The sequence below is a fragment of the Meles meles genome, chromosome X, assembly GCF_922984935.1.
Source record: "Meles meles chromosome X, mMelMel3.1 paternal haplotype, whole genome shotgun sequence".
NCBI classification, from domain to species: domain Eukaryota; kingdom Metazoa; phylum Chordata; class Mammalia; order Carnivora; family Mustelidae; genus Meles; species Meles meles.
This window is the reverse complement of record NC_060087.1, coordinates 88,283,800-88,297,747: the sequence shown is the minus strand read 5'-3', so window position 1 is coordinate 88,297,747 and position 13,948 is coordinate 88,283,800. Positions and strand designations below refer to the sequence as shown.

The 13,948-nt window shown below is 35.2% G+C and overlaps 1 protein-coding gene across 1 annotated transcript in view; it reads right to left on the bottom strand.

Annotated features, from left to right (window-relative positions):
• The window catches only part of NRK (Nik related kinase), a 155,549-nt gene that overhangs the window by 36,748 nt on the left and 104,853 nt on the right, over nucleotides 1-13,948 (bottom strand). Inside the window, exons 12-16 of the mRNA XM_045994442.1 lie at nucleotides 13,843-13,906; nucleotides 12,264-13,425; nucleotides 9,781-9,888; nucleotides 6,546-6,613; nucleotides 4,261-4,355 (exon numbers count right to left, since the gene is read on the bottom strand). Coding sequence (XP_045850398.1) covers nucleotides 4,261-4,355; nucleotides 6,546-6,613; nucleotides 9,781-9,888; nucleotides 12,264-13,425; nucleotides 13,843-13,906 — 1,497 coding nt within the window. The remainder of the gene's footprint in view (nucleotides 1-4,260; nucleotides 4,356-6,545; nucleotides 6,614-9,780; nucleotides 9,889-12,263; nucleotides 13,426-13,842; nucleotides 13,907-13,948) is intronic.

The window sequence follows — 13,948 nt, the reverse complement described above, 5'->3', positions numbered from 1 at the left end:
GAACAGACAATATACAGTAACAGTAACCTTACAGACAATACAATGGCACTAAACTCATATTTCTCAATAGTTGCCCTGAATGTTAATGGGCTAAATGCCCCAATCAAAAGACACAGAGTACCAGAATGTTTAAAAAAAAAAAACAAAACCCATCAATATGCTGCATACAAGAAACTCATTTTAGACCCAAAGACACCTCCAGGTTTAAAGTGAGGGAGTGGAAAAAATTTACCATACTAATGGACATCAGAAGAAGGCTGGGGGGCAATCCTTATATCAGACCAATTAGACTTTAAGCCAAAGACTATAACAAGCGATGAGGAAGGACACTATATCATAATCAAATGGTCTGTCCAACAAGAAGATCTAACAATTTTAAATATCTATGCCCCTAACATGGGAGCAGCCAACTATATAAACCAATTAATAACAAAATCAAAGAAACACATCAATAATAATACAATAATAGTAGGGGACTTTAACACTCCCCTCATTGAAATGGACAGATCATCCTAGCAAAAGATCAACAAGGAAATAAAGACCTTAAATGACACACTAGAACAGATGGACATCACAGATATATTCATAACATTTCATCCCAAAGCAACAGAATGCACATTATTCTCTAGTGCACATGGAACATTCTCCAGAATAGATCACATCCTGGGTTAAAAATCAGGTCTCAACCGGTATCAAAAGATTGGGATCATTCCCTGCATATTTTCAGACCACAATGCTCTGAAGCTAGAACTCAATCACAAGAGAAAATTTGGAAAGAACCCAAATACATGGAGACTAAACAGCATCCTTCTAAAGAATGAACTGGTCAACCAAGAAATTAAGGAAGAATTGAAAAAATTCATGGAAACAAATGATAATGAGAACACAACTGTTCAAAATCTGTGGGACACAGCAAAGGCAGTCCTGAGAGGAAAATATATAACGGTACAAGCCTTTCTCAAGAAACAAGAAAGGTCTCAAATATACAACCTAACCCTACACCTAAAGGAGCTAGAGAAAGAACAACAAAGAAAGCTAAACCCAGCAGGAGAAGAGAAATAATAAAGATCAGAGCAGAAATCAATGAAATAGAAACAAACAAAAAAAAAAAACCCCAATAGAACGAATCAAAGAAACTAGGAGCTGGTTCTTTGAAAGAATTAAGATTGATAAACCCCTGGCCAGACTTATCAAAAATAAAAGAGAAAGAACCCAAATCAATAAAATCGTGAATGAAAGAGGAGAGATCACAATAAACACCAAAGAAATGCAAACAATTATAAGAACATATTATGAACAACTCTATGGCAACAAATTTGACAATCTGGAAGAAATGGATGCATTCCTAAAGAAATATAAACTACCACAACTGAACCAGGAAGAAATAGAAAACCTGAACAGACCTATAACCAGTAAGGAGATTGAAGCAGTCATCAAAAATCTCCAAACAAACAAAAGCCCAGGGCCAGACAGCTTCCCAGGGGAATTCTACCAAACATTTAAAGAAGAACTAATTCCTATTCTCCTGAAACTGTTCCAAAAAATAGAAATGGAAGGAAAACTTCCAAACTCATTTTATGAGGCCAGCATCACCCTGATACCCAAACCAAATAAGGATCCCATCAAAAAAGAGAATTATAGACCAATATCCTTGATGAACACAGATGCAAAAATTCTCACCAAAATACTAGCCAATAGGATCTAACAGTACATTAAAAGGATTATTCACCACGACCAAGTGGGATTTATTCCAGGTCTGAAAGGTTGGTTCAACATCCGCAAATCAATCAATGTGATACAATACATTAATAAAAGAAAGAACAAGAACCATATGATACTCTCAGTATATGCTGAAAAAGCATTTGACAAAGTACAGCATCCCTTCCTGATCAAAACTGTTCAAAGTGTAGGGATAGAGGGCATATACCTCAATATCATCAAAGCCATCTATGAAAAACCCACCACAAATATCATTCTCAATGGAGAAAAACTGAAAGCTTTTTCGCTAAGGTCAGGAACACGGCAGGGATGTCCATTATCACCACTGCTATTCAACATAGTACTAGAAGTCCTAGCCTCAGCAATCAGACAACAAAAAGAAATTAAAGTCATCCAAATCGGCAAAGAAGTAGTCAAACTATCACTTTTTGCCAATGATATGATACAATATGTGGAAAACCCAAAAGGCTCCACTCTGAAACTGCTAAACTTGTACAGGAATTCAGTGAAGTGTCAGGATATAAAATCAATGCACAGAAATCAGTTGCATTTCTGACAACAAGACAGAAGAAAGAGAAATTAAGGAGTCAATCCCATTTACAATTGCACCCAAAACTATAAGATACCTAGGAATAAACCTAACCAAAGAGGCTAAGAATCTATATGCAGAAAACTATAAAGTACTCATGAAAGAAATTTAGGAAGACACAAGGAAATGGAAAAATGTTCCATGCTCCTGGATTGGAAGAATAAATATTGTGAAAATGTCTATGCTACCTAAAGCAATCTACACATTTAATGCAATCCCTATCAAAATACCATCCATTTTTTTCAAAGAAATGGAACAAATAATCCTAAAATTTATATGGAACCAGAAAAGACCTCGAATAGTCAAAGGATATTGAAAAAGAAAGCCAAAGTTGGTGGCATCACAATTCCGGACTTCAAGCTCTATTACAAATCTGTCATCATCAAGGCAGTATGGTACTGGCACAAAAACAGACACAGGCCAATGGAACGGAATAGAGAGCCCAGAAATAGACCCTCAACTCTATGGTCAACTAATCTTCGACAAAGCCGGAAAGAATGTCCAATGGAATAAAGACAGTCTCTTCAACAAATGGTCTTGGGAAAATTGAACAGCAACATGCAGAAAAATGAAATTGGACCATTTCCTTACACCACACACGAAAATAGACTCCAAATGGATGAAGGACCTCAATGTGAGAAAGGAATCCATCAAAATCCTTGAGGATAACACAGGCAGCAACCTCTTTGACCTCAGCCACAGCAACTTCTTCCTGGGAACAGTGCCAAAGGCAAGGGAAGCAAGAGCAAACATGAACTATTGGGATTTCATCAAGATCAAAATCTTTTGCACAGCAAAGGAAACAGTTAACAAAACCAAAAGACAACTGACAGAATGGGAGAAGATATTTGCAAACGACATATCAGATAAAGGGCTAGCATCCAAAATCTATAAAGATCTTAGCAAACTCAACACCCAAAGAACAAATAATCCAATCAAGAAATGGGCAGAGGACATGAACAGACATTTCTTCAAAGAAGACATCCAGATGGCCAACAGACACATGAAAAAGTGCTTCACATCACTCGGCATCAGAGAAATACAAATCAAAACCACAATGAACTACCACCTCACACCAGTCAGAATGACTAAAATTAACAAGTCAGGAAATGATAGATGCTGGCGAGGAGGCAGAGAAAGGGGAACCCTCCTACACTCTTGGTGGGAATGCAAGCTGGTGCAACCACACTGGAAAACAGCATGGATGTTCCTCAAAATGTTGAAAATAGAACTACCCTATGACCCAGCAATTGCACTACTGGGTATTTACCCTAATGATACAAACATAGTGATTCGAAGGGGCACGTGTACCCGGATGTTTATAGCAGCAGTGTCTACAATAGCCAAACTATGGAAAGAACCTAGATGTCCATCAACAGGTGAATGGATAAAGAAGATGTGGTATATATACACAATGGAATATTATGCAGCCTTCAAAAGAAACATTTTCTATGGTTTTATAACTTTTTCATGCATTTGAGTAAAAACACCAATTTCTAACATTTAAGGATGTTTATGAGACACTGTATATATCTTACTTTGGGGTGGTGAAATAAATGGATAAATAAAACACATGCCCACAACTACTCTATCTAATACTTCAATATTTAAAGGTTTGCCTATAAATTTTAGTCTGTTAATTCTCTCTCAAGTTCCTTTCCCGTATTTTTCATACATGGTATGGAAATCAAAGTTGACACCCACCCCCAGACACATTCCTAACTACTACACAACTTAAAGAAAAAAAACTTTAGAAAAATTATTTTCCATTTCTAAAGGTCACCACTGAGCACCCAGTTGCCAAATTCAGTGACCTCTTGTTCTTAATTCTATGTGGCTTCCCTAACACTTTTGACTCATTACTTCTTGAAGTTCTTTCTTCACTTTTGAAATACAAACTGTTAAACATTAGCTTTGTGTTTTGACTGTTTAAACTCTGTGCTTTGCATTACCTGATGCTGCTGGGCAGTTTTGAAGATTTTGCGAACTTCTTTGTCTGATGTCAATGGGCTTCTGAGATTGTTCCAAAACAGACTGCTGAGGAACACTAAATGAAAGACAGAAAACCATACGCCATGTCCTAATACTCACAAAGGGAATATACAGCTCAAAATCAAGACCAACAAAAATTTTAGGTATATGGGTATATATCAAACTAAAAAGAAGTAGAGCTTAAGAAATACTTCAAATTCCCATTTTTCCTCAACTGTGCTATTTTATCTAGAACAGATAAATAATTTCCAAAATATAGATAAAATGTTTCCATATAGTTTACATTTCCTTCACATATCATATTAATTTCTAAAAATTCAATAAACTTTCTTTCAGGTAATACTCAGACATTATATACCTAGTAACACAGTGATAAATATAATAGTCTATGTGAGGATTTTAACAATATAAGAAGCTGTTACTGTTATGTCAAATATTCCACTATTATCATCCTGATTTGGCCTTTACATTTTTAAGTGTCCTGTTCCTGATTTAGATAGATGGATAGACATAAATATAATAACTTTTTGTTTTTAATATTCAAATTCAGGGAATATTTAGAAAGCTTTTTTGGACCTGTGCTAAGTTAAACTTTAAGTTAAAAGTTAAATTTTATGTCACTTTGGAATTTCTATATAGAAAAGGCTTTGGTTATTGATCTCAGCCTAGAACAGACAAGAGTCTTTTCTATGACCCTACATTTTAGAAGGACTCAATATATTTGTTATTCATAAATTAAAAAATCTTTTTCTAATGGAAGAGCCAATTCCAGTTTAAAGCAATATTAATTGTTATGTATTAGATTTTGTTAAAGACATATCCCATGATACCAAAAAGATATACAAAATTAAGCTGTTTTCTCCCTTTGTGGTCAGAAGGACCATGAAAACTTATTCACTGACGGCAGAGAAAGCAAAAGTTCCTAATCTTGCTTTCTAATTTTCCAAGATTTCTGCACACAAGGTAAGTCTAAGGACATACAGGGTTTTAAATAATAATGAGGTAGTAATATATATGCTACATACCATCAACTCTATACAATCTGACCATACAGTCCAGTATCTTGAATATAGCAGGTGCTCAATAAATATTTAGCAAATGACTGAGTGAATGAATATAGGCTAAGATCTATCCATTATAATCTGGAGTTTGAGGGGGTATGATTTTCAAGGAAAATCTACATTAAAATTTAGCTTTCAGGGGCACCTAGGTAGCACAGTCAGTTAAGCATCCAATTCTTGGTTTTGGCCCAGGTTGTGATCTCAGGGTTGTGAGACCTAGCCCCATGTCAGGCTCTGTGCTCAGCATGGAGTCTGCTTCAGATTCTCCCTTTCCCTCTGCCTCTCTTGCTCATGCTCTTTCTCTCTCTCTAAAATAAATAAATCTTAAATAAGTAAACAAGTAAATAAACAACTTTATTTAGCTTTCAAATATAATGCTTTGCACATGACATCTAAAATATGAAATATGATCTTCAAAAATTACTGATCACCAATATATAGAGATATAAAATATAGTTACCAGTATAATATATCATTGCTATAATACTGAGTTTTAGATTTGATTTTCCCCATAAGTCATTTTAAGCTTGCCCATTCCATGGCATTAACCTCTGAAGTTAGGAATTCTGTGTGTATTTTAACATGTAGTACATATACATGATATTAATGATATATTACATGACAAAATGTATAATTGAAGTGCATGATACATATAAAGTTTCACATCTTCTTCTTTTTTTTTTTTAAAGATTTTATTTATTTATTTGACAGAGAGAGACGGAATACAAGCAGAGGGAGTGAGAGAGGGAGAAGCAGGCTCCCCGCCACGCAGGGAGCCCGATATGGGGCTCGATCCCATGACGCTGGGATCATGACCCGAGCCGAAGGCAGAGGCCTAACCCACTGAGCCACCCAGGCGCCCCACATCTTTTTCTTTTAAAGTACCAATTGAAAGCTTTCAAATAATTAATTGACATTTCTTTTATTAAATTTGGGTCTTATCAGCTAATTATTAAACTAAATGACACTGAGACTACAGTATATCCAAATATGAAATACCTAGTTAATGAATTACTATAGTTAAGGTTCTAAGTGTAAGATGATGATATCATTAGTGACAATGTTGTCATTAATATTTTTTAGTTTTGACTTTACATAAAACTTATTATCAAATAAATATGCTTTAATTTTCCATGTGATAGTAAATAGTGAGTAATTGAAATATAGAAATCAGAGACACATACTTTGAAGAGATCTTGACATGGTGTTCACAATCCTGATTGTAAGGCTTTGAAGTAGATCTTTCTTGGACCTTAAAGACAATGAAATACTTTGGTAAAATTTTTTATTGTAAATTCCTTTGAGTTATTAATTCATGGGAAAATGCTTTTCTTCATATAAAGATAGTTGACTAAAAATCAAACTTATGAAATTTGATTTTCATAATTAGATTGTATTTTCATGATTACTTATAGTATAACATTAGAACTGCTTAATCACAATTTCTCATAGTATCCTTGAATTTTAGTATAATAACAGATTCTGGGGATTATATAATAAACACTCTAATTTTATTTTTGAGGAATCTGTACCTCAGAGAGGAAAAATCAACTCCCTAAGAATTTTATGTCAAATTAAAGAATATCTATAATCAGAATATAGGTCCCTCAACTGCTAATTTAATGCTCTTTTTATGTTTTCATATTACTTTTATATCAAGTCCAAATTTATCACTCAGAATTTAAGCTCAAACTTCTCACTCACTCACCCTTTTAAGGTAACTCTAGATTTTCAAAAGTCGTAATACACATAAACACATCAATAAAATGTCTCAAGTGTCAAAAGTACCTCCAAGTAAGTATGTTGTTTTCGCTTTACAATTGGACTGTAATGTCATAGTGTTCTAATACTTTTTCAATTCTAAATGATTTTGGTTTCTATTAATTGTTCATTCATCTAATATAGTAAATACTTGAGAAAGGGCACATAAAATGAGCCAGCATCCATCAGTAAGGCAGATTTAATTTCTGCCAACATTAGTAGATAGGACCATGTAGTATTGCCTCACCTCATTTAGATTTATATCATTAGGTTTCTACTTAAAATAGTTTTTAGCTAACCAAAAAATAGGCTATTCTGACATTCAACGAGGCAGTCACAGTAGATTATTTAGAAAGAAAAAGTAAACATTTTACATTAAAAAAATAAGCATTTTCATGCTGATAAAGTCACTATAGTTTCTCGAAACTACACTAACTTTACTACACTATTTTCTCTCTATCTAGTGACACATCAAGGTTGTATTTAAACTCTAACAGACACTTGGGTAAGAAACGAAAAATGTTAATTGCTCACATTCTGCTAATGAGTGCTTTCAAATGTAACCAGATATTTGGCAGTTTGCATGATAAACATCTGACTTTTTCCACATTTGATTCAGATACCTGGCATCATGTTGACCCCGTCTACACCTCTTGGTTTACGAAACTGATCTCAGAAAGTTCATTGACACTAGTAAGCCAGAGACAAGGATTACTCAGAAAGGATAAAGACCAAAATTAAGAAAATTAAGAAAAGCTAATGCCTGATATGAATTGGCTGTTTTGGTCCAAAAAATAGGAAGATGATTTATATGAATAGCATATATAAGGAAAATGATGCATTCCAGAACAATCAGGTACAACTTATTATATTTCCTGATTAAAAATGCATGCTTAAAGGTAATAATTGTTATTTAAGAGTAGGTGTAAAGTCATAATTTAATAAGGCAGAGAGAGATACACAGGGCCTTTTGTAATTAAAAATGCCAGTGGTTAGTAATTATAAAGTGATACTCTGTTATTCACTTCAGAGGACTGTTAGTATCAGAAGTAACATATTTAAAAAGGATAATTGTCCATGAAAGACATCATAGGACTACCCCGAAGCATCTAGAAGAAATATAGTCATCTGGAGCCCTTGTGCTGGTTAAGAATAACAATGAGACTCCTGACCCACTATTAGTAAGGCAAGAATTTCTGAGTTCTTCACCCAACAATCTGTTCATCCTTAGTGGTCAAGATATTTTTAGATGGCTAGTTGTTAGGAATGCTGGATGATGATAATAACTTGTCCACATGGAAACTGCAACTGCAACTTGGGCCTTACCAATACCCTAAGCTAAATGCTGTTAATATAGTTGTGAAAACGGAAGTCAACTTGGACATGAGGACTGACTTGATTATTCATATAAGTGTAAAAAAATAAACCACAGATTAAATGACTCAGACCCTGTCATAAACTACATCCCAGAATAATCAAGGGAAAAGATATGTGTGATTGTGTTACAAGCTGAACCACTCAAGGTTTTTATGGGCAATAGTTTTACTTAAAAGAATGAATGACAAAAAAAAAACTATGATTGGGGCGCCTGAGTGGCTCAGTTGGTTAAGCCACTGCCTTCAGCTCAGGTCATGATCCCGGAGTCCCAGAATCGAGTCCCACATCGGGCTCCCAGCTCTGCAGGGAGCCTGCTTCTCCCTCTGACCTCCTCTCTCATGCTCTTTCTCACTCTCTCTCTCTCTCTCAAATAAACAAATAAAATCTTTAAAAAAAAAAACTATGATTATTCAACTTGGGTATTTGGCAGGCATTTTATTTAAAATCAATGAAGTTAGGCTGTCAATCCAAGGAAAAACAAACAACTGATGTTATTTGTTAGCAATGATGAAATTGAGTTTTGAAGTGAAAATTAAAATTTTAGATTTATTATATGTCACCATGCACTTGACTTATCAACACTCAATCATTTTTCTGATGAAATTGGTGACATTAACAAATGCTGTTTATTGATATTGTATAATGAAATGTGTAAATATTTGGAAACATCTACATACACACTGAACCAATGTTTTCCAACTGACCAATGTATGAGGATAAAAAATTGCAAATGAGGAAAACATCTATTCATAGCATACAATAGAACAATGGATTTTAATATTTCTGAATATGCAAATTTTCACTGATAGGGTTTTAAATTCCACTTCTGTAGTTTTGGTATATTATCAAAGAATTTCTACAACTATCTGAAAAAGCTATGAAAATCCTTTCTTCCCAACTACTCATATGTGAGAAGCCAGCTTTTACTCATATACTTCAACCTAAACATATGGCAAAAAATTGAATGCAGAAAGATATGACAATCCAGTTTTTTTCCATTAAGTATAATAGAAAATAGTTATTCTTTATTAAAATTTTGTTTCTTATGTTGACATATGTTGACATAGAATACTTTTATTCACTTTTAAATGAATTAATAAATATTTAAATTTTTATTTTAATTTCTAATTCATTAAATATTGAATGACACAATCCATATAAACAAAAGTTTTTTGAGGTCTTCAATGTTTAAGAGTATAAAGATATTCTGAGACCAAAAGTTTAAGAACCACTGTTCTAGGCACTTATTAATGTCACAACAACTCATACTGAGATACTTACCTCATTTCCTTTAGGATTTGGAACATATGGTTGCATTGGTTCTATTTGGACTTCAGCTTGAATTGAATGAAATACTTCATCATTGTCTGATGATTCATCTTCTTTGTCCTTTGAAACAAAAAGGAAAATAAATATTTTAATTGTTTTTAAAATGCAAATGATGGGAGCAACTATCTTCACAATGTACAACTTAAAAGAATAACTTTGGAATCTGAGGAGATTCTAACTGCATACAGACACACGTGTCTGCATATATTTTCAGGGGGATCATTGACCACCTGCAGCGAATCTATTAGACCCAGGTTAAGAATATCTGGTTTAAGGCTTAACTCATAACCCCAAACTGTCACATTTACCAGTCAGTTATAACTACGAAGTTCACTCCACTTGTGCAATGAAAGATCTGTAATATAGCAGTGCAAATATTTCTCACTAATTGAGCTCCAGAAGCTTAGGAAATTTCCTGTTTTCACATTTAAACCAATCAGTATTATTCCTTCAACTCATAAAGAGTAATGAAAATGAGTTTTCTTTTCTTTGGTTAGTTGAAGAATTCACATAAATTTCTAAATGTTAACAAATTTTTAGGCAATTCACAAGATCTACGACTTTGAGTTAGTATCATTTTTTAAATATTTTCTTTAAAAATCACATATAAAGATATGAATGCCTGTACAAGATCCTAGGGTCATGGAATTGGTGACTAGAATTTATTGACTTTTTCTTCCATTTTAGAATGGCTTCTCACATGTATATTTAAAACACCAAATGACAATAAGTATGTGTCATGCTACTAATGCTATGAGTCTGGCAGGGATGCATACACGTCTTTTTCATAAATGAAAAACCCATTAGATTTAATTGTTACTATTCCTCATTGAAATTAGTCACTAGCATTTTAGATGCGTTAATTTCAGGCAAATATCACCACTCTAGACTTATACCTCCACTTCTCTATATGGTTTCTTTCTCTTCCTATCTCCCCCTTTATTGGGAATATGCATCCATTTCCTCTTTGGGGCCTTTCTTCACATGTTGCTTTTACCTTCTCTAGAGTTAAACATGTTAGGGAAAAAACATTCGTTTAATTGATACCAGGCTTTAATTTAGGATTCCTTTATATAAATGGATGCTATGAAGTATTAGAAAACAAGTGCTCTCTTAATCCTATTGACCTCTTTTTTTTTTTTTAATTTTTTTTTTTAAGCATTTTACCTATTTATTTGACAGAGGGAGAAAGATCACAAGTAGGCAGAGAGGCAGACAGAGAGAGAGGGGGAAGCAGGCTCCCTGCCGAGCAGAGAGCCCGATGCGGGGCTCGATCCCAGAACTCTGGGACCATGACCTGAGCCAAAGGCAGAGGCTTAACCCACTGAGCCACCCAGGCGCCCCCTATTGACCTCTTTAATTTGCTTATAAAGCCCAGAAACCCTTCTTTGTCAGATTAAATCTGCCAGATAGAATTCATCAACTCCAGCCAAATTATATCCACTTATATTAGAGAATTTGAAAGAATGAAGTTTTGACTATTGGAAAATAAGAAAACGATAGTAACATATTGCATTTCAGGAGTACAGAGATGCATTTGTAACTTGTGTCATGTTCTATGCAGAAATTTCATTGATTAATTATGTAAAATGGTGGAAAATTAGTGAGACAAGTCATACATATGGTAAATATAAAATGCTTTGGAAATTGCTTTTTCTGTTTCATTTTAGCCTGGATTTAAACATCCTGAAATGAAAAAAGAAATGGTACAATTCACTTAAGTAGCACAGTTCAGCATTCTTTGGGAAGAAAAACAAATTGACTTAGAGGTTGGAGAACAAAACCAAAGTTTTTGTGTGTTTATTTTTAATGAGTTATTTTTTAAATTTTGAACTATGACAGTAATTTTCTTTTTAAAAAATTTTTAAATTTTATTTTATTTTATTTTTCAGTGTTCCAGGATTCATTGTTTATGCACCACACCCAGTGCTCCATGCAATATGTGCCCTCCTTAATACCCACCACCAAGCCCTCCCAACCCCCTACCTCCCTCCCCTCCAAAATCCTCAGTTTGTTTCTCAGAGTACACAGTCTCTCATGGTTCTTCTCCCCCTCCAATTTCCCCCAACTCACTTTTCCTTTCCATCTCCCAATGTCCTCCATGTTATTCCTTATGCTCCAGCAATTTTCAAAGATCAAATATAGTAATTTTAAATGTCCTTATGGTGTCTCTTTGTTAGTTAATAATTAAAGCTATATCTCACAAAGATAAAAAGCAATTACCTGGATCATTCAAGCCAATTTTTCTTTTTCAACTTTAGTCATTATTATCTGGAAATTTTAAGATAATTTACTTGAACTACAAATTATTAAATTAATCTTCTCTGGGACACAAGGATATTTATTTCATTTGGTCTTAACAGAAGGAAACATGGGCATGAACTAGCATGTTTTCTCTGCATATTTGATTCAATTAAAATACCAGAAACTCTTACATTTGCAGCTTGTCTCAATTCTTCCTCATGCTGATTAAAGATATCCTCCCATCTGTTCTGGCGCCTTCGCCTGCGGGCTTTTAAATCTGAGAGCTCAAACTCTTCAGGTCTCCGTGATAACTTTGCCCGGAACCTCTTTGGTGATAGTCTTTTTGCCAATGCCTGCCTTAGACTAGAAACTTTTGATTTTTTCTTCCGTGCTTGTTCTGGTTGAGAGTAAAACATGTTTGAAGACAGGTTTTCCATCAAGGTTTGCAGTGGACCAAGTGGCTTTGAGTTATGTGAGTTTGGTGCTCGAAGTAAGCCTCCTGATAGTCCCTCTATCAGTTCTTGAACTGAGCCAACTGCCTGTGGGGACTCTAGTGCCCAGGCCTGTGCTTGAGGTGACCCTTCAGTATGCCCCTCTACTGGAATGAGTACCTGAGTATCCAAATGTAGTGGCAACAGTACATGGTGGTTCTGTGAGAGTAGGGGCAGGAATACCTGGGCCTGTACTCGTAAGGACTCAGGTTCTTCTGACTCAGTCTCTGCTTGTGTGGGCTCAAGAGCCTGTTCCTGTACCTCTGGCTGTTCAGGTAGCTGCTCCAGCTGCTGTTCAGGTAGCTGGTTCTGCCTCTGCTGTTGTTCAGGGCCCTGACCCTGCCTTTGTTGTTGCTCAGGCACCTGATCTTGCCCCTGAAATTCCTCTGGTACCTGGTCCAGATCCTGTGGCTCTTCTGACGTCTGGGACTGAGCCTGAGCCTGCTGCTCTTTAGGTACCTGTACCTGTACCTGTAGAGACCTAGATGACTTAACCTGAGCCTGCAGTGGCATAAGCATCCAGGCTGCCCTCCGTATTCGTGGAGGTGCCTTAATCTGCATCTGTAGGGGCCTAGATGCCTTAGTCTTAACCTGAGCCTGTAGTGGCATAAACACCCGAGCTGCCCCTTGTAGTCGCTGAGGTGCCTGGGCTTGCCCCTGTAGAGGCCTAGGTGCATTGTCTTGAGCCTGTAGTGGCATGAACACCCTGGCTGCTCCCTGTAGATGCTGAAGTGCCTGGACCTGTGGCTCTTCTCGATCAGGTAACCATCTTGGCTGAGACGGTTCTCCATGCAGAACTCTAAGTGGTCTACATCTACTGCTGGTTGGCAGTCTCAGAAGCTCATGAGTACAAGAAGGTCCTCTAGAAAAAACATATAAATGATTTCTATATAAGTATTGTCAGTGGAGTGAAGCCATTCAGGGAAATGCGTTTATTTTTAAAAATGGAAATTTTGTGCAATAAAGATATTTTCAGTAAATCTTTTTTGAATCATTCCTGTAATGTCTGAAATATTCTTTGTATTACTAATATACTCAGTATTAATTATCTAATAATCTACTTTCTCATTCTATTGCCAGAAATTAAGGAATCTTTGAGTAGTAAGAACAATTTTTCCTCAAAATTTCCATTCAAATATGTTTTGAAAATATAGAGAGAGCTGTTATTTGTTGTATCAAGAGGGATTAAGCTCTTATGAGTCAAATGTTAATGGGATAGAATCAGCTGTCTTACATAAATTGCTAACAACAAATTATATTTGTGATTTATCTAACACACCTGAATCTTCTCATGGTGTATTGCTCCTTAATAGCTTCTTCTCTTTCAAAGATCAGAGGTATTCCTTTTTATAAAAGAGAAAAAATAATGCAAAAAAAATCAGCAG